This window comes from Rhopalosiphum padi, chromosome 1 (assembly GCF_020882245.1).
Source record: "Rhopalosiphum padi isolate XX-2018 chromosome 1, ASM2088224v1, whole genome shotgun sequence".
Classification (NCBI taxonomy): Eukaryota; Metazoa; Arthropoda; class Insecta; order Hemiptera; family Aphididae; genus Rhopalosiphum; species Rhopalosiphum padi.
The window spans coordinates 82,744,428-82,768,356 of record NC_083597.1 but is presented as its reverse complement, the minus strand read 5'-3'; the positions used below and the strand labels follow the sequence as shown (position 1 = coordinate 82,768,356).

At 24.8% G+C, this 23,929-nt stretch overlaps 2 protein-coding genes across 3 annotated transcripts; both read right to left on the bottom strand.

Annotated features, from left to right (window-relative positions):
• Positions 1-236: 236 nt before the first annotated feature.
• On the bottom strand, positions 237-15,110 carry LOC132928776 (alanine--glyoxylate aminotransferase 2-like). 2 transcript variants are annotated; one of them, XM_060993644.1, is made up of 8 exons: positions 14,931-15,110; positions 13,825-13,943; positions 8,202-8,436; positions 4,359-4,452; positions 3,609-3,823; positions 2,731-2,956; positions 911-1,158; positions 237-598 (listed from the first exon to the last, which is right to left on the bottom strand). In XM_060993644.1, the coding sequence occupies exons 1-8, from the start codon at positions 14,987-14,989 to the stop codon at positions 433-435; spliced, it is 1,362 nt and encodes a 453-aa protein (XP_060849627.1). In that variant the 5' UTR covers positions 14,990-15,110; the 3' UTR covers positions 237-432. The 2 variants fall into 2 exon arrangements, with proteins under 2 accessions (XP_060849627.1, XP_060849635.1); XM_060993652.1 differs by lacking the exon at positions 13,825-13,943 and having other exon boundaries at positions 14,931-15,089.
• Positions 15,111-15,437: 327 nt separating this feature from the next.
• Positions 15,438-22,457, bottom strand: LOC132928765 (sorting nexin-27). The gene is made up of 10 exons (XM_060993633.1): positions 22,105-22,457; positions 21,863-21,965; positions 20,511-20,639; positions 19,833-19,966; positions 19,649-19,778; positions 19,408-19,585; positions 19,034-19,287; positions 18,756-18,905; positions 17,341-17,469; positions 15,438-17,231 (listed from the first exon to the last, which is right to left on the bottom strand). The coding sequence occupies exons 1-10, from the start codon at positions 22,317-22,319 to the stop codon at positions 17,166-17,168; spliced, it is 1,488 nt and encodes a 495-aa protein (XP_060849616.1). The 5' UTR covers positions 22,320-22,457; the 3' UTR covers positions 15,438-17,165.
• Positions 22,458-23,929: the final 1,472 nt, after the last annotated feature.

Here is a 23,929-nt window from a genome sequence, read left to right as displayed (position 1 = left end):
TTAAGAAATGTGTATCATAGTACGTCTCGATTCAATAAGAATTGAATTATTTCGTATTCACAAAGTTCAGGGCCTGTCAACATTCATTAACGATTATCATACATTTTATTGTTAAAATTAAACTAAATTACCCCAACCTTGACTTGGTAACTGATATCATTTATCTCTATACGTAAAACAAATCACACAAGCATCGATAAACGTACTTCTGTACATATCAAATATAATGATTAAAATCCGTATTTAGATTCTCGTTATATTAAAATATTTTCAGTTATACATTTATATTAATTTAAATATTATAAAAAACATTAACATATCACGTCATTTGTTTTTTATAAAAATTAGGTCAGTGACTACCTATTTAAAGAATACAATTATGTTAACTTTATCTATTACATAAACATTTAGTAGGTAACAATATAAAATAAATCACAGCATTTGAAACCGTTGTGTCCTGATATCTGAAATCATTGTCTTAAACGACTTAAGAAATCGGTCGGCGTTGGCTCTGGTAAATACCATTGGTGGCTTAAGTTTGATGACATTCACGTCTGGTCCGTCACTGCTGACCAGTATTCTTTCTTCATCTTTCATTCTGAAACACGATTAGTTCGTTAAAAAATTATATTCTACTAAACATTTCAAAAACCGTTTGACAAAACCATTATGGTTTTAATTAATATTATGTTCCCGTAATATTGTATCATATGACGCGTATATAAGATCTTTAGGACAACATGAGCTCATTATTTTTGCAGCAAAAAACGATTCACTAGAATAGCGATTCCCAACCTTTTTAGTTGTGCGGACCACCAATTTTGTAAAAAAATCTTTGAGGCCCACTAATGACTAATAGCACACTTATATATATTATATATATATGCAAACAACATTCGGCTCTTATTACCTGTTGACGATATCTCGGGTTTCCGCCGTAGCCGGAGTCTTGGTTTTCGCATCCTGTATCAGTTCGATACCAACGAACAGTCCGACACCGCGGACATCACCGATAACGTCCGGGAACCTCCGTTGCATATTTTCGAGTTCGGATAATAGATACCCGCCCACATCTTTGGCATTTTCCATCATCAATTCATCGGCGACGACGTTTATCACAGCGATGGCTATGGCACACGACACAGGATTCCCACCGTACTGAAAAACCACATGAGTTTTTCGCGTTAACTTGGAATAACATGAATCCAAGTAGGATTAGGAGAGTTACACCACTATACAATAATAATCTGTTATTGATATATACATATAAATATTTTACCAAAAAAATACATAATAGGTACTATACAATAATAAGTATATTCAATAAACCTTTTTTGTAAATAATAAGAAATACATTATTGTACGTGGACGTGTTGATAGATTATCGCGAATCCAAAATGTCAAATGAGTACGAGCTGTATACTATTTATGTTATAACTTGTGATACCATGTGTAATATTTTATATACTTTTAGAACAGATATAGTAAAGATTGGTCAATATATAATGTCTTGTAGGTAGACAATGTTTAAATAATCATTTATGGGCCGGGAATTTTATACAATTTTATCTAGCAGGTAATATAGAATATGAAATAATAGTTCTTATTTTAAATATTATTTAAACAAAACTACGACAAAAGAAATAATGATTATGTATAAAAATATTATAATAATATTTAATTAACATTTTTTCGCACATAACATGAAGTCCTTCAATGGATGGATTCTTCACTTTAAATCTAAACAACTACCTACTCTCACATCACGTTTGCTTATTGTAAAAATATGCACTTATAGATCGTTAAATACTCTAGTGATTAACAAAAAAAAAACATATTTTTTTTAAAAGAATGACATATTTTATTAATATTTATTAAAACACGGATTACTTTCATGATATTGTAATATAAAAAGTTGTCCAGCAGCTTAACGCTTCATTTATAATGCCAAATAATTCTTTATTTTACACATAAATACATAATAATTAATATTATAACTATAATTCGATCATATTATAAAGGACAACCAAAAAAGGTACTACTCAAGGTATGTTGTTTTCTAATGTCTTAGTGAAATGTTTTTTTTCGATTATATAAGTAATACAAATAATATCGGATACAATATGTAGATAATTAAAACAAAAGTAACAAATCAAAAATGTATATTTTGGGAATTCAGAAATGTCAAGATCATAAAGATAGAAATATCTACGAGAGAATTATTATCTTGCTATAACTATAATCGACTAAAATATAATAAATAAATAAATAAATTTAAGTTTCCATAGTTTTTTTTTAATTGTTAAACAGCTCACAAAATAATTAATGTACAAATTCCAAAAACTACTTAGAATATATTATATGAGTATATTTTTAAAAACTCCATTACCCATGAAAAATCGGTTATCCTTTTATAAATTTTCTTTAAATATAGAAAATTTTAATTAATTATTCATAATGCCCAAAAATGTCCAGGCAATGTATAGAATTACCGGATTTTCTACAATTGACCGCTGGCAAATTCATGTACCACGTGAGCGTTCCATTAGCAGATACCAATATAAGTTAGGTTTTATATTATCTTCAAAATTAAGCTTTTTACTGAATGAAGTTGTCCAATAAATAATCATTAAAATTACACAATTTGTGTAAACTTAACATGGATTAAATAAAAATGCATTGTTACTCAAATCACAATTTATACCCAACAAAATATACATTTTTACTCACTGTATTGAAATATTGAATGCCAGTAGCTTCAAAACTGCGGGCCACTGCTTCTGTAGTGATAACGGCTGCAACCGGATGCCCGTTGCCCATGGGCTTGCCCATAGTCACGATGTCGGGTACAACATCCGCTCCATCAAGCTGGAATGCCCAATAGTGCGTACCCGATCGGCCAAATCCTACTTGAACTTCGTCAGCAATGCACACACCACCGGCTTCTCGCACATATCTAAAATCAAAAGCGATACTCTATAATTACACTACCCATTGATCTCTTAGCTAACATAAGAGTATTTATATTCCCATATACGGTATTAATTTAAAATGTAAATTTTATCAAAACGCGATTTAAAAAAAAACTGACGTCGCCAAACAATAAATTTTTTTATCTAACTATACGTAGATCTTTAATCTAATATCAGATATCCCGAATAATCGTAATTATATTACATTTTTTTAGTACATTTCAATATTTTTAAATGATATTCTATCAGCATAGTAATGTATATACAACTTATGGTTCACTATTAAAGTCAAAATATTATACAATTATTCAATAGTGCAACATACGATGACAATTTATTGACAAATAACTAAATTTAACCTTGGATTATGATAAAAACAATTTAAACCTATGGTTATAAGTTTTAATTAATTCAGTATATTTTAAACGTGTATTAGGCTAGTCTCTATTATATGCAAACAAAAAATAAAAATATTATTGTTATTTATATGTTTTGTCAGTAATCATATTAACAACAAATTAATATTTCAAGTGGAAAAATTGATATAATTTAAACGAATAACGCGTAACTTGTAACTATTTAGTATTTTAGTATTTATATTATCATTCAAACCCTATTTAAATTAAAGTCACTTACTTGTAAACATCTCGTAAGTAATTATGTGGTAATATAATTTGGCCACCACAGCTTTGTAAGCTTTCTGCTATGAATGCGCAAACTTGTTGACCACGTTCTTCGATCACGTTTTGATCAATAATCTTTTTAACTTCAAGTGCATACAACTTGCCCATATCCTCATCGGGATGATCGTCAGCTCTAATTTTACCTCTATATACATCCGGAACAGGAGCCTATAAAATAGTAAAAACATATTGATTAAAAATATATTTACATATATGTAAGCTTTTGTCTATTCGATATAAACTTATAAGCCATTATAGTGGCTATAATGATAAGATTAAAATTATATGAATAAATGGTATAAAAATTAAAGTATTCTGCAGACTTAAAATTCCACATTTTATAATGATAGGTTTGTTATTTTTGAATATTTTTCAATCAATTAAAATTTGAGAAAAACTTAAGAAAATAAAATGTTACAACATTTTTAAATTATAATCTGGATTACACAAGAATAACCTTGAATACAAAATGTAAGGTTTTTTTAGATAAAAACTAGTTTTATAATGGAAAAAAACCTTAAGAAACTGTATAAATAGATTTTACTATATAATAGCAAGGCGAAACTCAATAATATTTATTTTAAATATACATGAATATGTTATATCTTTTCTTGATAGGCAATAAATCCAGAAAAAACTATAGAATGAAGTCAAAATCATTTATTATAAATAATATTATGGAATATTGTTTTTTAATACATACTACGTGCACGTGATCTGGTTTTTTTGGTGCTCTTGGCAAATTCAGTTTATATGGTGAAATATCAATTAGTGAAGTCAAGTGGCCATGGTACGCACTAAAACATGTACAAATATTTCATTAAAATCTAAGTTATAACGATGTATTTTGTAAAATTAATAAATTTCTATCTATCAAACTTCCAATTTCTAACGAAATATTATAATCAGTATAGTTAACAATACACATATATAATGCATTTGCATTTATAATTATATATAAATGAAGGACAGATTATATCTCATATATTATTATGTTATTGATCATTATAAACTTTGACATAAACCAATAAAATAAATTCAATATAGTTAGGTACATGATTGATTTTATTGGAACAATGATTTTTAATTATATTGAAGTAATTGAAGTAATGAATTATATATAAATATATATAATATATATTATGTAGAGTGGTTTATTTGATAGTAAACACTAAATTATCTCAAAAAGTATTAACGTTTTTTTAAAAAAAGAAAACATTCATTTTTTCATTATTCTAAAAAAGAATACCTTTTCAATCAATATATACGTAAAAACAAAAACCTAACCTTTTAACCTTTAAACGAATAGTTAATTAGTCCTTAAAAATCAGATAAACAGAATAGTAATCCAACATATTTCCAGAACCTTGTACTACTAAACTTTAATTACTTCAACTCGTTTGAAATTAATATTTTATATATTTAAATAGGTACCTATTCAAAAAATATTCTGCTTTGAAACATGAAATTAAAAATGTTTGATATAATTAAAAAAGTAAAAACTTAAAAATTATAACCAAGGCTGATGGGATTTTAATACCTTAAAAATCGCAAAAAAAAATAAAAACTGCATTAAAATTATTGAAATATGCGCTATAAATATAATAAGTTAAAAATTGTATTCTTATAATTTAAAAATCTATTTAATAGGAACTTATTATACCTACAACTGTACATTTTTTTCAGAAAACGTATTAAGTTTTAAAATACTAAAATAGAATATTGTTATGGCCTCTTTAATTATCTATTTGTAGATATAACAAAAATGGAAATATTTTACTACAATTTACGTTTCTTTCAAACCTAAATTGTATAAACGTTCTACATTTTTTTTTTTTTTTTTGTTAAACCTCGTAAAATTCCCCAAAAAAATTTTCTGAAATCAGCATCACCTAAAACAAATAAATTACTTACATAGCTAACAACTTTTAAAAAACCAGAAATAAAACATTTCATCAAACTTCCAATCATACTTACAAAGATAACAATAAAGAACCTATACAGAAACGATGCAATCTAGTCATATCTTCGAATTATTTAAAAAAAAAATGCCAAACAACGTTATAATACCTTTTGAGATAATGAGTATTTACTATTAAAAGAATAACCCAGTAACCAAAATATTATAATTAATAGGTAATGTGAAGTTGTATTTTGATTGACTAGTATAAGTGATTAGTGATTACTATAATGTGCCTGTAAGCGCCATTATGGTGACTGGAAACTGAACCATATCATAAATCATAGTTTGTAACATACTAACATATATTATAAGAGTGTGACTTTTGTTGTTTTATACTATCTGTGAGCCATCATAATATAAAATCCTAATTACATTGTAACAACTTAAATCAAAGAAACCCATAACACACAATATACATTAAGACTCAACAATATATTAAATTAATAACTAAATAAATACATTTAATAATAATCGTTAAACTCATTATAATATTATTTTTTCGAAAATTAACAATTAATTATAATTTTAATTTATCTTGTCAATAGATTAGTAGCTAGGTATTATATTTTAACCTTTCACACCTTAAACATGAAAAATAGGTAATATACAAAGATAGTCCTATCACTCCAATATTTTTGCATACAAAGATAGTACCTATGTACCTATGTATATGCCTACGTAATTACAAAGTTAACAGTAATATTATAATTTAAATATTCACATCGGACTAAATCAATATCACACAACAAAATATGATGAACTGTGAAATATTTAAAAAAAAAAACATATTATACTATTTTCAAGCGAAATATTGATTAAAATTAATACAATTTCTCATATAATATGTTTTTTTATTTGTTATTGATTTGTTGAATGCCATAATAGATTAAAATTAAAATCAGAGATAAATGTATTTGGTAATTATTACTATAAACAATTTGACGATATGAATATAATACAAATAAAACTACACTAGTAAGAAACTAAATTATTATAATAATAGTATACCTAACATACGATATACGTACCTACCTAGTATTTGCAATGATTTAGTGTTTCTACAGATAAATATTATTTTACTTTATTTATATCGTTAAATTCTCAATCGGAATACTACACAGAATTGGACAAAAGCTTATCAAATGTAAAATGAATTTGGCTAAATCATTCAATGACAATCGTATTAAGCAATAAAAATGTTTAAACTGCCATATAATTAACTAACTTAATAAGCATGATAAATATTATAAAAACATGTATTACCTATATTATAAATTATAATAATTATATTAAATGAATAATAATATATTTATTAATATTTGTATATAAATTATTGTAAACTACACTTTATACATATACATAAGTAATTTTAAACAAAAAATGTATAAATAAAAGTAAATATTTAATATATAAAGAATATTTTTAAGGACACTTTAAATATTTATTAAAGGCGCCATAATATCTCGGGCCGACCCTGATTAGGTGTAATCTTCTATTACCCATCAGCTATCCTACGATTAGTCTTCTATAATCGACATTTACAGTATAAACACGGAATTTACACGGCGCATAAGCTTAAATTGGGAGGCTTATGGGGGCTTAGCCCCCTACATTCAACGCCGTAACTGAGGGGAGGGTTCAGGGGTCCGGACCCCCCCCTACATTTTTAAAAGTAGAAATATTTTAGTAGTGAATATATTTTAATGACTATACATTTTCAACGTTTATATTTTAAAAAAATGTTGGACACCCCACGAAATTTTTTTTCAGTTACGACCTTGCCTACATTTTATTTTTAAGTTTTTCAACAAATTTCAGTTTATTTATTAAAGAAATTTATAAAATTTACTGCGTAATTCCTAAACCGATCCAATAGGTTCGATCCGATAGGTGTGTGTTACGTAAATATGTTTAAGGTTCATGTATGAATTTTGTATTGTAAATTTGTAATAAAATTAGAATGATTGGACTATAATATGTTAATATTTTATAACGACAACAATAACAGGTTATGTATACGCCATTGAATAAATAATTTTGAAGTTTTTATAAACATCTAATAAAATAAATGTTATAATAAATTTGTAAAATTTTTATGTAGGGGTACATCGCGGGCTTATTCTATGTTTATAATTTTAGCCCCTCCCCCCTTCTAACCAGCCAAATGTACTCCTATACAAATACCTACAATTCTATAGTTCATTATGAAGTAAGTACATACAATTTTAATAATAATGTCATCCATGTGATAAAATAAAAGTTTAATATAGTTTTCGCGGTCAATTCGTATTTTTCAATGAATTTTTATTTTACAATTTGATTTCATTATTTTTATTATAGTTTTCATAGTCTTTAATTATACTAATAAAAAAAAATGTGCCTAATAGTAAATAATAATTGATAGATATGTATTTGAATCCTGTAGTAAATCACCTACTACACGAATACCTATAAATATTATGTCCACCTCTGAGCAACGGAGGTAGTGATAGGTACGTGCAAGCTATTATAATTATTAATTCAATATTATATAATAAAATATTACAGCAAATACTCATTACTCATTACTCATTAGGTACTTACTGATCCAGGGTGATGACGTCGGTGTTGCCCGTGTGTTGCCGAGCCAACCGCAATGCCAAGTCATTTGCTTCGGAACCAGAATTGACGAAGAAACAGACAGATAACGGTTCCGGCATTTTCGACACGATCTTCTCAGCGCACACCACCAGATTATCATGCAGAAACCTGCTGTTGGTGTTCAACTGTTGCATTTGCTCCACGCCAGCTTTCACCACGGCTGGATGACAGTGGCCAACTGTAAACAACACATAAATACATAATAGACGTTAGACATAGTCTAATAAATACAAGTATGGACTTTTTATATTGTACGAACAATTATGTTTAAAAGGCCACACATGAAAATTACACGATGTCACACCATACAAGGCGGCTTATTTCACTCAAGAACCATAAAATTCACTCTCTTGTGCCTACATATTTTTACCAGACTAAAGACTTAGAAGAAAATTATTTATTTTAATAACAATTTTTAGAATATTTATAGACTATTCTTATTATTTTATTTAAATAAAATTCATAAAAAATGACGTAGTGCATTCCTAAGCCTTCAGTATCATCGACATCTAGGATCATAGGGGAAATGTCTATGCCCCTGTAGCTACATATGAGTTTGAGTTCGTTTATTTGAAGTAAAACATCCAAAAAACAATACTAAAATTAAGTTTAAAATTTAAACATCATCATATACGATAATATAATAATATTATTATTATTGCATTATTTATAAACTATATACATATTATACATAGATGTAAATTAAAATTTGTAATAATTATAGTTCTGAAGAATTAGAGTGTCATTTACAAAAAACATTTATACAAAAGTCACACGATTCGCACATTCAGGCTGGCATATATCAATGCCAGTAAAACACTTATATAAAATATATACTATTATGTAAACCTATTAATCATATAATGATATAATATAGCTATAGCAAAACATTAATTATTAATTTTAATTTATACTTTATATTATAAATTATAATGATTTGGCTTTTTTTACTGCATAATTTAAAGATCGTTCACAAGTAAAATTTGGCAAGTTCAAAATATTCAAAAGTCGTTTAATTTAAGAATTATATTAATACGTTTACAAATAAATTAAAAACCCAATCAAAAGTAGATACCTACCTACGTATATAACATGACTATTGTGTTTTCTAATAACATATTATTCCTGCGATCTTTAGTCCGTATATAGTTAATAGTTATCATAGGTACTTAGGTAAAGCTAATAGCATTCTAAACGTAAGTACCAATAATATCTATTATACATAAATTAATTCTACTTAAGTATAACTAGGTATGATACAAGTATAATTAATAATCTTTTAATTTTTATTATCGCAACTCAATAATATTACAAATAAATTATAATAATGAATAATTATACTTTTATTCAGATAAGGAAACAATAAACAAAACGGTATGATATGGATATTAATAATTTACAGAATTAAAAATTAATGATAGGTACTTATCGATTTTCCTCCTATCACTCATCGGTATCTAAACTTTCGGATTTATTATAATATATATATGATGTTGTAATCTGTAATAGGTATATCAAACATTTTAAAATGTAAATTCTATTCAAAACAAAAAAATGCAAAGAAGTTACTTTATTGCTAGTAGATTTATAGTGTACCTACTTCGTATTAATTAAGACCCTATAATCAATGATGTGTAAATTTGAATTCAATAAAAATCAATGAATACGAAAAACAATTCTGAGCAGAACCATAAACACACCGTCTCAGAATATACCTACTGTCAAGCTAACATACACTATAAGCAATTATTATTTATTTCTATGAGTATTTTATAGTTGATTTATTTTACAATTAGACATATAGTAAGGTATATATTATCGTTATCAACTAGGTAATAATATAAGTCAATACCACAAAATATAATTTCTCTAATATGCATACCTAATTAATATCAATAACAAAAAAATAATAATTTAATTTATGGCAAACAATATAAAAGTCCCTATGATTAATATTCTTTTAACTACAACAAAATAAGTAATATCTAACTAAGATCAAATTTTCAGAAATCTATTATAGGTACTGAAATTTTTAAACCTAATAACTATTTAGTATAAAATTTAAATTTTATACATTTTTGCGATTTCAGTGGATTTCGCCGAAATATAAACATCAAACTCTTCTAAAAATAACCTAATTATGATTTTATAAACATTTAATTGTGTAAGAAGAACTTATAAAGTTATAAAGAACCTTGTATTACATTTATAAGTAGGTACACATCAACATAATATAGATATCAAGAAAACTAAAAAAATTTAAATAAAACACATATTTGTAAAACAAATACATTAATCGCTTCAACCTTAAATAATAGGTACAGAAAAAAAACAATTTTTATAAAATTAAAATGGCAAGCTTATTAATTATAGTAATTTATTAGTGACGTTATAAACATATTTTTATAAAGCGGTTGACTATAATTTTAAGTAGATAGGTAATTTTGTTAGTGTGTAAAAATATTTTTATATTTAACTATGATTAGGTATTTAATAAATAGTATTTTGATCTCAATTCAATATGATAAATAACCATTATACAATAGGTATATTTTAATTATTTACTTTTAATGTTAGCACATAGGTAACAAAACACATGATATGTTATTGTATGTATTATTTAATAGGGTAACTATGGGAAACCCAATACAAAACACTTTTCTTCGTTTCATTTCTTATAAATGTAATGTCCAGAGACCTTCTCATTCATCTTATGACGGTGTATTAGGTTTCTTCAATATTTCAACTCTTAAATCTCGAAGAAATTACTTTAATATAATATTCCTATATAAATTAATACATAATAAAGAAAAATACCCTGAATTACTAGAAAAAACAAATTATAAAAACTCAAGAAATAAAGACCCATTTTTTATTAATAATGTTAAAGCCAAATACTCATTCTCTTCTCCAGCTATTACCTTAATGATAGCAGGAAATAGTATTAATTTAGATTTATTTTATTGTTCAATAAACGATATAAGCTCGGCATTAAACTTATAATTATTATATTTAATATTTATATTAAGTGATGAATTATTTTGAATTATCGATGACTTGAAATTACTTGTCAATGTCTCTAAATTATATAATCTGTTTCTATCGATATGGTTGTAAATTTTAAATATTTATTTAAGAATAGGCTGTTAAATTTTATTGATTATTACACTAATATGTCAAATTATTTTTATATATTATGAATTGCTTGTTATTATTTATATATTAAAATTGTAACGCTGTTTATAATTTTTAATTTTAATTTAGTATATTGATGTGTAACATACGTTTTGCTGCTGTAAATTGTTTTTTTTTTTGTAAACTGAGTTTACTCCGTATGGAATAAATAAATAAATAAATATCAATATTTATATTAAAAATATCATACACAGATTTTAATTTTGAATATGTGACGAGGGTAGCTAATTAATTATTAATATTTACTCTGATAAAATATTCGAGACACCACTATTTATAATATTAATAATATGTATTGGAAACCCAGCGTATTTAAAACAAAGTCAATAATTTTACACACAAATTAGTAAATTACCTAGGTTAGAATTGCAAGAAACCAAGATACAAAAATCTGAAAACGAAATAACTATACTATTTAGCTGTACAAGGAAGTCTTCGTATATTATTATTTAATATAATGGATACTCGTTTAAGATGTATGTATATTGTATATTAACTACAAATTCACAAGTTATCAGTATCACACAGCAATAAATAATATTGTTTTATTTGAACTTTGAATTGAGTAACAAGAGCATATTATACAATTTAGATATACTCGTACAAACGATAGTCGTTGTTAAGATAACAATAAATATCAACAAAAAAATACTTCCTATAAGGTTGTATCATTGAAACTTGTAAGTGCCAAGTGCCTACAGTCTACGTGACTATATATACGTATATTTTAAATATTAACGTGTTAACTTTTGTTTGATTCGTACATGCAAACATGTTTAGATTATGAAACCAAAAACACTGGTGAAATAATCTAAAAAGTTGTCGTCTATATTATAAATCTAAAATATGAGTAAGTATATAGTTGATAATAATATTATATTATCTGTATGTCTAACGACTGTTATAAAGTTAGCCATATTGTATAAGGACAACGTCCGTTTAATAATAATAATAAATAAATAATAGCTTTTGTGATAATTTAAGTACCTATTTAAGTTTCCGCTTTAGACCTTTGAAAGTTTACAGTCTGTCTACATATTTGCAGTATTTGCGCCACCACGGCGGTTATTGAAGATCTTATATTTACGTTCAAAATACCAATTCACATTAAACTATGAATATAAATAAAATAATTTAAATTTATTTAATTTTAGTTGAATTTATGAACATGTTTTTAGTCAAATACCTATCATATTTTAACATATAGTCTATAAGTAATAAATCTAAAAAATCGATATCCTTATAGCAATTTACAACTATTGTAAATATTTTAATACAAACATTAATAATACGTTGCGGGTATAGTAAGTTCTATGCTATAAATTATAATAAATATATTATATAGGTATATTAATATAATAATATACCTATAATAATATGTAACTAGGTACTATGAATAAGGTTTAACTGGTATAAGTATCGATTACAGACAATAAGAATATTCAACAATTTTAAACTTACATATACAAAAATATTCACCAAAATACATAGGTATAAATTATGATAGTTTGTGGAATTATGTAATGTAGGTATTACATTACATTTTTAAGGCCTATAAACTATAATCATTACAAAACGAAAAAATTAAAACAACATTCAATTACTATTCAGACACGTAAAAACGAGTTGTGCAATAACGTAAATAATAAATAGGTACACATATATTATCAGTTGTGATTTATCAGTTTAAATATTTCATTAAAAAAGTTCTAATAGTCTTTATTAATTATTATTATTTGAATTATTTAATTAATTTGTTTATTATGATTATAGTAAGATGATTATTTATGAATGTTATATAGAGAACCAAATAATACATTCTTAAAATCGTCAATTAATTGTTATAATTATTATAAGTTATTATTTTATTACGTATAAAGGAGTATGGACACGCTTAGTACAACTAAGCAAACCCAAACATACCGATGAATTAGGTACTTACAATTGTTTTGAAAATTATTTTATAGAGGAATAAATATATTAGATATACAATTTGAGAATAGTAAAATATGCATACGACTCTTCCTCACGATAAAAAAAACCATCACATTATAAAACCAATAATTCCTCAACCGGAATCTATAATGTCCGCGATTAAATTTACCAATCAATATCTGCACACAAAAAAATTAATAAAGACGCTGTACCTAAGTACCTGCAAAAGTACACCTATCCAAGAGTAACACATGAGCTTGTATTCCCTTTCCCAATCACTATATTCTATACGTGATTAATTAAACAGTCAATAATGATCTACGAATTATTCTATTATTTTAGTTAAATATTTTGTTAGTGTCCACCCCATTAAATTATCATTAATATGACTGCGGCCTACATCCTACTATTCCTACTAATGTTTATTAAGCCATACCGTGGGCAACGTTATTGATGCAATCCAAGTATTCTCTTCCGTCTTGATCGTACAAATACTGTGCTTGGCCACGAACGATTTTCAAAGGGCTCTTCTTATAAAACAATTCGCAAGATTTCCTAAAAAATATATGTATAAACAAACCTATTTGTACAGAAGAAACTATGAATATTTTTGTGTCAATCAAAAATTAATCAGATATAGATAAATTTAAAAAAAACTGTATTTACGACTTTATAAACTTAATATAATTTTGGTGTTCATATTTAAAATTTATTTTATTAAGTCAAATTAAATAAAGTGAACATTTTAACATTAGTTCCCAAAATAAACACGTTAAAGAATGTATTTTAAAATGTTTTCACTTTTCAGAAAATATAATAATTAGTTTTTATTAATTAATATGAAGGTTCTAATTATTTTTAAATGAAAATAACGTTCATTAAAAATATTTGTTTGATTTCTTATTATTTATTAAGTATAAAAAATAGGTAATTAAAAATCACATATATCTCAACTTATTTAGTATTTATACCTAAGAAATATATTATAAATTTAAAATTATTTCATTTTGATGAAAAACTTGTTAGGTTTTATCGGTATGTAGATAATTGTCCATAATGCGACTTGTTACAAAATTAATTATTTAGTTAATAAACAATTTTAAAAAAATCATTAAACGGGTTATTATTAATGCCTTACATAGTTACATGTGTCTAGTATATGATATATTTGGTGAGCGTACAGGTCTAAAAAGAGAAATAATGAATAAAAAAAAAATAACCAAATCGAACAAAATGTTATTGTTTATTAGTCGAAAATTTAAAATTGATCTATGGAAGTATAGTTACAAAACAGTCACGATTTTTTGAACTTTAGCTTAAGTTGTTACTACAAAAAAAAACTGAACCTAGTTGTTACCAATGCATTTAACTTTTAAGTACACAAATTAAATGTATTAATATTTTTCAATTTATGAAATTTAAATAATTACAAATACCCGGTATGCGCGCGACGGTCATATGATATTAATAAATAAGACAAAAATATTGGACAATTGTCAAAAAGAAACAAATAGTAAGCTACATTTTAAAAATAGCACTTACCCAATATATTTATTACGTAGATCAATTGTTTCAGTAAATGTGAGGTTTTTATTTTCCATTGTTACTTTGTTAAGTTGAATATTCTTAAGTATTAAGAAGTTACCTAGTTAAACTGATCAAAACCAATAAAGCATACAGCTCTGTCCACAAGCGTTTTAATACTGCATGTTAGTAAATTATAATTACATACTCATAGATTTACGAAATGGTAACAGAGTGGATGACCTTCAAAACATAATCAAAACAAGTTATCACACACAACAATCATATATGTATAATCACATAATAGTATTAATCTATCATAAATGGTAATATTGAATATTTATTTTATTATGTATTTAAAAAAATATATATATTGTTTAATATTACAACCTCCGTGGTTATATAGATAGACTCAATAATAGTAATAATAATAATAACCATAATTGTAAAAAAAAATTCTAGAACATATAAAATACTGAGTGGCAGACAGTTATAATAAATATAATAATTAAAAGTCAAATGGAGTTTAAGTTTTCAAGAACATCACTTTCAAAAAATATATTTTATTAAAAGTTACATATAGTTATATATGAATAACTTTTTCTTTGTAATTAGTTATTACTTACAACAGGGCATTAACGGAACAATAATTATGTTTAACTTACTACTCCACTTCACTATTAAAAAAATAGGGTATATCCGTACAGCTTAATGTAGATCACAATATTCAGTGATCACTTGTTATCTTAGATCTTCAATTTACATAAAACAATTCATGGTTACAATAAAGAAAATTGAAAAATAATTAATGATAAGTGTCATAATTTATAACAAATCTTGATATAAAATTAAATTATTATACAGAGTGTTAAACAGAATATACAATATTGCAGGTACACTTTTATCATCATCATGATATATAAAACAAAAAATATATATACTTTAAAACGAGCTTATACAATGATTAAATAATGTAAACCTATTCATGTGATCACTTGTTAAACACTCAGTATAATACAATTGATGGAATAAAATCTATTATGTGCTTGTTATAAAATAATCAAATTAAAAAAAAAAAATGTCTTTCGATCATTACATAGTATAACATAACATGTTGTAATAATAATATACAATAATAAAATAATACAATAAATAATTATTAAAACAATGTCTTATTGTTTAAAAGGATTTAAAATATAAACAATTGAAAGTAAAACCGAAGCTTTATAAATGGCCCAAATTACAATAATGCTGGCACTATAATTTTATTTGATGAAAAAAATATAATATGATTATACTCATGATATACATAGGCTATTTAATATGTATTATGTAAATAAAATATATGTCCATATGACAAACTAGAATTTAATTAAATAATGTATATCAATATAATACTAAAAAATAAAAGTAGATCGAAAGAAAAATTATAGGAAAACTAGTTAGGAATACGTTTAAATAGAGGCAAAAATATCATTCCATATATTGAATGTATGGAATATTGAAACTCTAATCATGCTGGGGAATGTTTAACAAGAACTGGATTTTTCAAATATTTAATAAATAATTAGTTAAAAACAAATCTTTTAATTTGTTACATCATAGTAAATTTAAATAATTTTACAATTCTTAATTTCGCTCTAATTTATGATGATAATTTATTTTTATTAAATAATTATATAAAACTAATTTCAAATGGAAATGTATTTTAAGCTTTAGAACTTAAAGTTTTTTTAATTAGATTATATATTCTATTTAATAAAATAAATAAGTTCAACATTTTTCCACTTTCCCAATTTCCAAATTATAATGAAATAAAATCATACTAAATATAGAACAAAATTTAAAATAAACAAAATTGAATATAGTTAAAAAGAATAATTCAGGACTTTAATCTTAAAAATATACACAAATTTATGGTTGTTTTTTGATAGACAATAGCTATTTAAAAAAAAAATGAAATGAATCAATAAATAGAAATTCAAGCAATAGACTTTAATAAGATTTAAAATAATAAACAAATGGCGCCAGTTGTTACTATCACATTTTCTTTATTTTTTGTTTAAAGTTTAATTTTAATTAATTGAGGATCACACCTTTTATGGATAATAGAACATTATCAATCAAAGCTTATACCAAAAAAAATATATGTATATTGCAATAATACTATTTAGGTATTTTATTTTATACTCATAAAATATTATTAAATATTTCATACACGTACAAGATGTATACTACTATGCATTTATTGTTTTATAGTGATTTAATTTTCCACGATTCCTCTTGTATTCGATTAAAGCAGTCTGCTAGGAATGTAAACTGTATATATAAACAGTGCATGTAAAATCAGATATAAATTTATCACTTTAGTATAATAAAATTTAAAAATTATCAATTTGTTATTAATTTCATGAAATAAAATACTTACATAAGGAGTATGTAATTTAACACTTTTAGGACTTTTTTCTTCACGTTGAAACTGAAAACTAAATAATCCATTAGTCTCATCAATCTCCCAGCATTTGATAGTTTTCCATGTGAATTCAACAATTTGATTCTGTAATAAATAATAACAGAAGTATTAGCAATTATTATTTTTATTATTGCTCTATTTAATATTTATTTTAATTATTTAATCTTCTTTGCCGTGTCATTCAGCTGTGTCAGATCCCTTTTTGAAGCCAATAATTTATCAGTTTTATTACTTTGTCAATAAGTTCTCTAAATAGGTATTATTTAATTAAAAAATTAATAAAAATTATTATCAAGATTAATATTTAAAGTATAAATTATTTTAAATGCTCAAAAATATACTGATTTTTGTAGCTGTATACAACCATTTTAATTTCTCCTATTAGTAATTTATATTCAAGATATTCTTAATACTATATAGTTACATTTTTTTTTAAATATATAACAAATTATCAAAATCAAAAAAAAATTCAATCAATACCAAAATATGTCAAAAACTAAATTATTAAATGACACTTACTAATTTATTAACACATTGACTGCCATATGATCACCGCAAATCACATGTTTTTACCAACATGCCAAACATATTTTTCTATTTCATTTCTAATTTGTATATACTATGTTATTTGAAAAAATTTTTAAAATATTTATAAAAAAAAATAAATATATTTATTAAATTAAAAAAGATTGTAATTATTCCCGCTACGCCACTGTGTTTTTTATTATTATAACACCATAGAAAAGTTAATAATTTAAAACTGTATTCATTCATGGTTGCCGGCTGTCATAAAATAATAACATGGTGCAACCATCGGCTTCTGTAAAAATAATGTTGTATCCTAATGCTAAGTAAATACCAGCGGTTGCATGGCAGTCAACGTATTAAAATAATTGGATTGGCAGTTAACAGTGCAACTATTTAAACTTGAATTTTAGTATAATTATAGAAAACATCAATTAAATTATTATTTTAATTATAACAAATAAATACCCAGAATTTAAATTTAAATATTTTACTAATAGAGAATGTATAAATTATATTTCCTAGTTTACTAAAGACCAGATTTTTATAAATCGGTATATTGTTACTGAAATTAATCTGCATAATTACAACGATTTGTCATCGTTTTCATTCTTTGATAAATTTATTCAATTCAAAAGTTTTTACAAAAAGCAAATGTATATTTTCAGGTTAAATAATATTATTCCAATTTAATATATTTCAGTAATTTAACTCTATTTTCTTTTATTAAGCTATATTTATTTAATCAAACACTATTTCTCATTAATAAAATATATAAGCATATTTTTATACATTTTTTTTCATAAATATCTAGTCCATAGCAGTCATAAAAAAATGAATATTACCTCAAGAGTACCATCTTCAGTACACGCTATAAGTCTAAGACCTAAATAACCAACAGCTGCCATCACATGACCAGTCTTTCGAGAGTCGCATGGACAATGTGGAAATATTACTTCACCGTAACCAGGTAATTCTTTAGCCATTTTTAAATACTATAAAAATACATTCCTTTTTTTACTTAATCATTCACTTTAATACATTAAAAATTTATAAATTGTCTCTAAAAATGTCATCTAACATTAATTGATAAAATAAAATAGAAAATAAGAAGAATAATTACATCTAATTTTTTGGAAGAATCTTGCAAAGCTTTTAGTTCATATAAACGGTCTCCTACAATGATATGATTACGATCAACTTCGTCTATAGTACTCCAGAAAATAAATGTAGCAGCTAAATTATCTGATTCTATAAGTCGGATTTCAATGGCAGGGTTAAATAGCCATCGTTTTATACATAAACAACTAGCACTAGCTGTTCGATAGTTTTGAACATAAAGTTGATGGGCAACTTCATTCGGTTGAATTTTCCTTTCTAATAAAATATAATAAATTAGTCTAACAAGTAAATTATATATAAAACACAAATTTTAAACATTTTGAAGTAATGACAAAAATATATTATGTCATTGTATTAATAAATATTGATACTTACCAAAGTTATACTCAACAATTTCAAATAGGTAAAAATAATCTGCTATATTTTCAGCCATTTGTATTTTATCAATAACACTGTTGTAAACACTATCAGCTGTTGCATTTTTTTTAGTTCTAATAACTACTATTTCTCGGTCAGGTAATATTATTTTTAAATCCACTATGGAGTCAATATTCTGTATACAAAAATGAAATGAAAATATCAAGTATATTAAAGTCTAACAGATTAATAGAATTACCTGTATGTTGCCAGAATCAGCTAGAAAATCTTGCATGATTTCACATTCAGCTATCACACGAACAGCACATACCTTTTCCAAATATAACTCCAAACCTCTTCTTCTCGAATCAAGTTGTTGTTCACTTAACCTATTTAAAAAAGAGCATTATTTATTGTATATAATTATTTTATTTGGAACTTACGTAAATGGCCACTTTCCCGGGAGTTTAGGAAAACTATATCCAATAAACTCTCTTTTGAGGTTAGCATGTAGATTGGAAAATTCACTATATCGTTTCGAGCATAAGTGACGACCAGCCATATATATATTAAACACCTAAATAGTAGTTATGTTTGTAAAAAAAAACCTTACTCATTTCCAAACTACTATGGTTGAAATGGATAAAAATAAGTATTAAATATGGTTTATTTTAAAGGAAGAAAAATATATAAAAATGTAAGTAAAATATTACAATATCAAATGATATACCTACCCATATATAAAAAAAACTAATTATATTTCAAATTCATAACTATTTCTCATATTTTTACAAAACTTAAAACGCTAATAAATTATATTTTATAGATACATTTTGAGTATTTAGGTGAATAAAAAATATTATTTTTAAAATTATAATTATTTACTTTATAAAAATAACTCAATGGTATTAAAAAATATGTGATGTTATATCTTAATATGTTATTTTTGAGTATCAAATATTTTTTAATTCTTATACAATATACTATTTTTTTAAATTATTTTTACGTTTTAAATATGTAGGTGTAATAATTAATTACATAACTATTAGTCAATACTCATTAGTCATTGATAAGATACATATGATATCATTATAAATCTTAAAAATATATTAATATCTTACCACATATTTGTCTCCATCTTTATCAACTGTGTGATAATCTGGTACAGAAATTGGTAATGATCTTTTATCACTGTAATCAATATAATTATAAGTAGACTGATCTTCGCTTGGTTCAAGTCTTTCGGCTTCCTAAAATATAATAACATATATTAAACATTTACTATATTATACGTATAAGAATAGTATAAAATTAGACAAAAATGTTTTATTTTTTTAAGTTATATTTCTACCCTTGAAAATTGTTCTATATAGTTCCAAATTTAGTTTCTAAGAAAAATAAGCACCTTAGTTTTGAGCCATCATAAGCCTAGTTATAATTATGATTTATGACTATCAACATTTTATAAAAATAATATTAAAAATAAATTGATATATTATAAAATCTTTTATTTTTCTTATTAAAAAGTTATAAATGCTACAACATTTTAGATTAAGTTTTGTACATTTATTAGAGACCCGTGTCATATCCAATATATCCATATTTTTTTTTTAACATTTACTTATCTATAAACAATGTTTAATTCTGATAAATCTTATACCTGGATTATAAAACACAAACTTTAACACCAATATTTAAAAAATAAAATTAATGTTGATGTATCTTTAGGAAGATATTATACCAACATATATTTTCTCCATCTTAAAATGCACAACATAATATCAAAATACACATTCAGGATAATTCTATAATTTTAATATTAAATTAAATTAATCTATTATCAACTTTAAAAGTAAAACTATTGTCTAGGTCACAAAAGCTTTTATTTTATATTTTAAATATAAGAGCATTTTAAAATTTGTAAATTTTTGTAAAATTAAAATGTTCATAAATTGTTTCAAAACTATAATATTATAAAATGTTTAAGTGGGGACCTAGATAATATACTTACCTTTAAATTTGATAATAGGTCAAATCACTATAATGTTAAAAATAAAAGTAAAATTTATAATGCTTAACATAAAATTTGGTATGTTATACATTGGTTAGAGACAAAAAAATGTCCTCTTAATATAATATTGTAATCAGGTCATAACTGATTATGTTCGAGAAAAAAAAATCAGTAAACATTTAACTATTACTCTTTATCAAGTATAGAAAGCTAATCTTACATTAATTTCTTTTTAAATTATAAGTTAGAAATATTGTATTTCTACAATTCTTCAATAATTTAATGTAGATGACTCATATTGAATTTAAGAAAAACTTGTTGTCAAAATTACTATTTATTATTGAGTATTGACCTTTAAATTGTATCAATAATTTTAAAAAAACTGCTTAGTATATTACACCTATTTCTGATTAACTATAATAATCTACCTAAGAACATAAAATAAAAAAAATATTTACGTACTTGAGGTGTAACAGAAATTACAGTCAATGTCAACACATCACCGCCCGATTTGATCAGGTCTACAACTTGTTTGTGTGTTGATCCTTCGACATTCACATTATTCCTAAATACCATACACAATATTAAAAAGTTTTAATGTTTTTTATGACTCAAATTAATATTAATAGGAATCCATATCCCATAAGTGATTTGATGACTTAAAAAAAGACAAAATGATACACACAAAAAAGCTTAAGCCTTACACTTCGAGGATCCTGTCTCCTTTTCGGATTCCTGCATCATACGCTGCTCCTCCTTCGAGTACAGCACTGACATGCTGTAGAGGAGCGTAGAGTTGACCATTTATACTCTTAAGTTGACCACCCTCGCTAACCTGGCCACGAACGTTAAATCCAAAACCGGTGACGCTCTTTGTTATCGTGACTTCACGGGGGCCCGCCGGTACTTTCGACGACATTGTCCATTAACACTCCATTACCTAAATGAGCAATTTAATCATGTGATCGTCGACGGATAAAGACGAAATTAATGTTCATTTATTTTAAAAATCACTGATGGGTCAAGAATATTATCATCCGACATTTCGATAACACGGCCACTATCAATAATAATATAATATCAGTACAAAATGAATCGTAAATATTACGACTTAGATTTCTCAACAAGAGAGACATCTACATCAGAGATTTAAAAATATTTTGTTTATTCGTTTTTTCGCCCCATAATAATTATGACAACAATAATTTATTTATTTTAAAATTGGTCGAAACTATATCACACATTTTTTGTTAAAATAATGTATTATTATCAATTACTAAACTCACCATTACGAAAAATTTAATCATGAATCATTAATTATTATTTATCAAATAAACAGAGGGAAATTTTAAAATAACTGAACACCAATATATTCATAGAGTCAATGATATGTTAAAAATTAAAATATATTATACCTAATAAACCTAGTTGGGGTGATCTAAGAAGTCTCCCTCCCCCGATATTTCTTCAATATTTTACAAATGTTTAAAATGACTATTTATTTTAAGTACCTATTACCGTGGTTAGGTCGCCATGGCTTAAACTCAAATTAAAATTAAGATTAACTATTGACTATTTTGTATCATAATATCATATGAAAATATTATAACGTCTAATTATAGATTGTTATAGATGGACAGTTGGATAAATGGACAATGGACAACGACCCGCAACCGTAACAACAATATTAAATTTGTGTAAATTAAAAATATTATTGTTATAATATACCGACATACCGTTGTCAGCCAGACTGTGACAAACCCTTTTTTTTATATTATATTTGATTAAACAAAATCAAAATCTAAATTCAGTAAAATTACAATATAAGTATTTTGACCCCCCCCCCCCTACCTGAAAAAAATCCTCAACTGCCCTGGAATTTAGGTTATACTACCATAGCAAAATCGGTCAAATTCCAAAAATAAAATTTCAAAAACAAAAACGAAATATTTATTGTTTTTGAACAAATCAATTTTGTTTTGTTTTTTGCTTTTATACCTATTCATGAAAAAGTAACCGTAGAGAATTATACATATACCTACTTATATTAGCATTTTAAAGATATGATAAAATGTTAAAAATATTTTTTTGCTCTTTTTGAGCTACTCATAGCAATTTGACATTCACAACATTTTTAAATTTGTAATCGACTTACGTATGATACAATTTTTATCTGTGAGTAAAAAGCTCAATAAATTAATACAAGTGAATTCACAAGTTTTTTTTGCAGCCATTGAAAAATATTAAAAATACATACAGAATGTTTATTTTATTGTTTAGTCACAATATGATTATAATAGTGTTTAACGAGATTCGTGAAAATCTCTATAAATGTAGATACCTGATAGAAGTATAGGACAGGTACAGTAATACCTATACGAATATCGTGCATTATGGTATATATTATATACCTAAATATACATAACAAAAAATGATTAAGACCCGTACGACTTTTTTACTTTATAATAACTGTAAACGAATTCAATTGGTGATTTTCAAATTTTCTACTATACGTGAAGAACTTACATC

Excerpts from the sequence above, each read along its gene's own strand:
- LOC132928776 (XM_060993644.1), bottom strand. The coding sequence starts at position 14,989 with ATGGAAAATAAAAACCTCACATTTACTGAAACAATTGATCTACGTAAT. Across the intron at positions 8,437-13,824 it reads CATCAATAACGTTGCCCACG|TTGGCCACTGTCATCCAGCC; the intron begins GTATGGCTTAAT and ends TGTTGTTTACAG. Across the intron at positions 3,824-4,358 it reads AACCAGATCACGTGCACGTA|GCTCCTGTTCCGGATGTATA; the intron begins GTATGTATTAAA and ends ACTATTTTATAG.
- LOC132928765 (XM_060993633.1), bottom strand. The coding sequence starts at position 22,319 with ATGTCGTCGAAAGTACCGGCGGGCCCCCGTGAAGTCACGATAACAAAG. Across the intron at positions 19,288-19,407 it reads AATTGTTGAGTATAACTTTG|AAAGGAAAATTCAACCGAAT; the intron begins GTAAGTATCAAT and ends ATATTTTATTAG. Across the intron at positions 17,470-18,755 it reads CTGAAGATGGTACTCTTGAG|AATCAAATTGTTGAATTCAC; the intron begins GTAATATTCATT and ends TATTTATTACAG.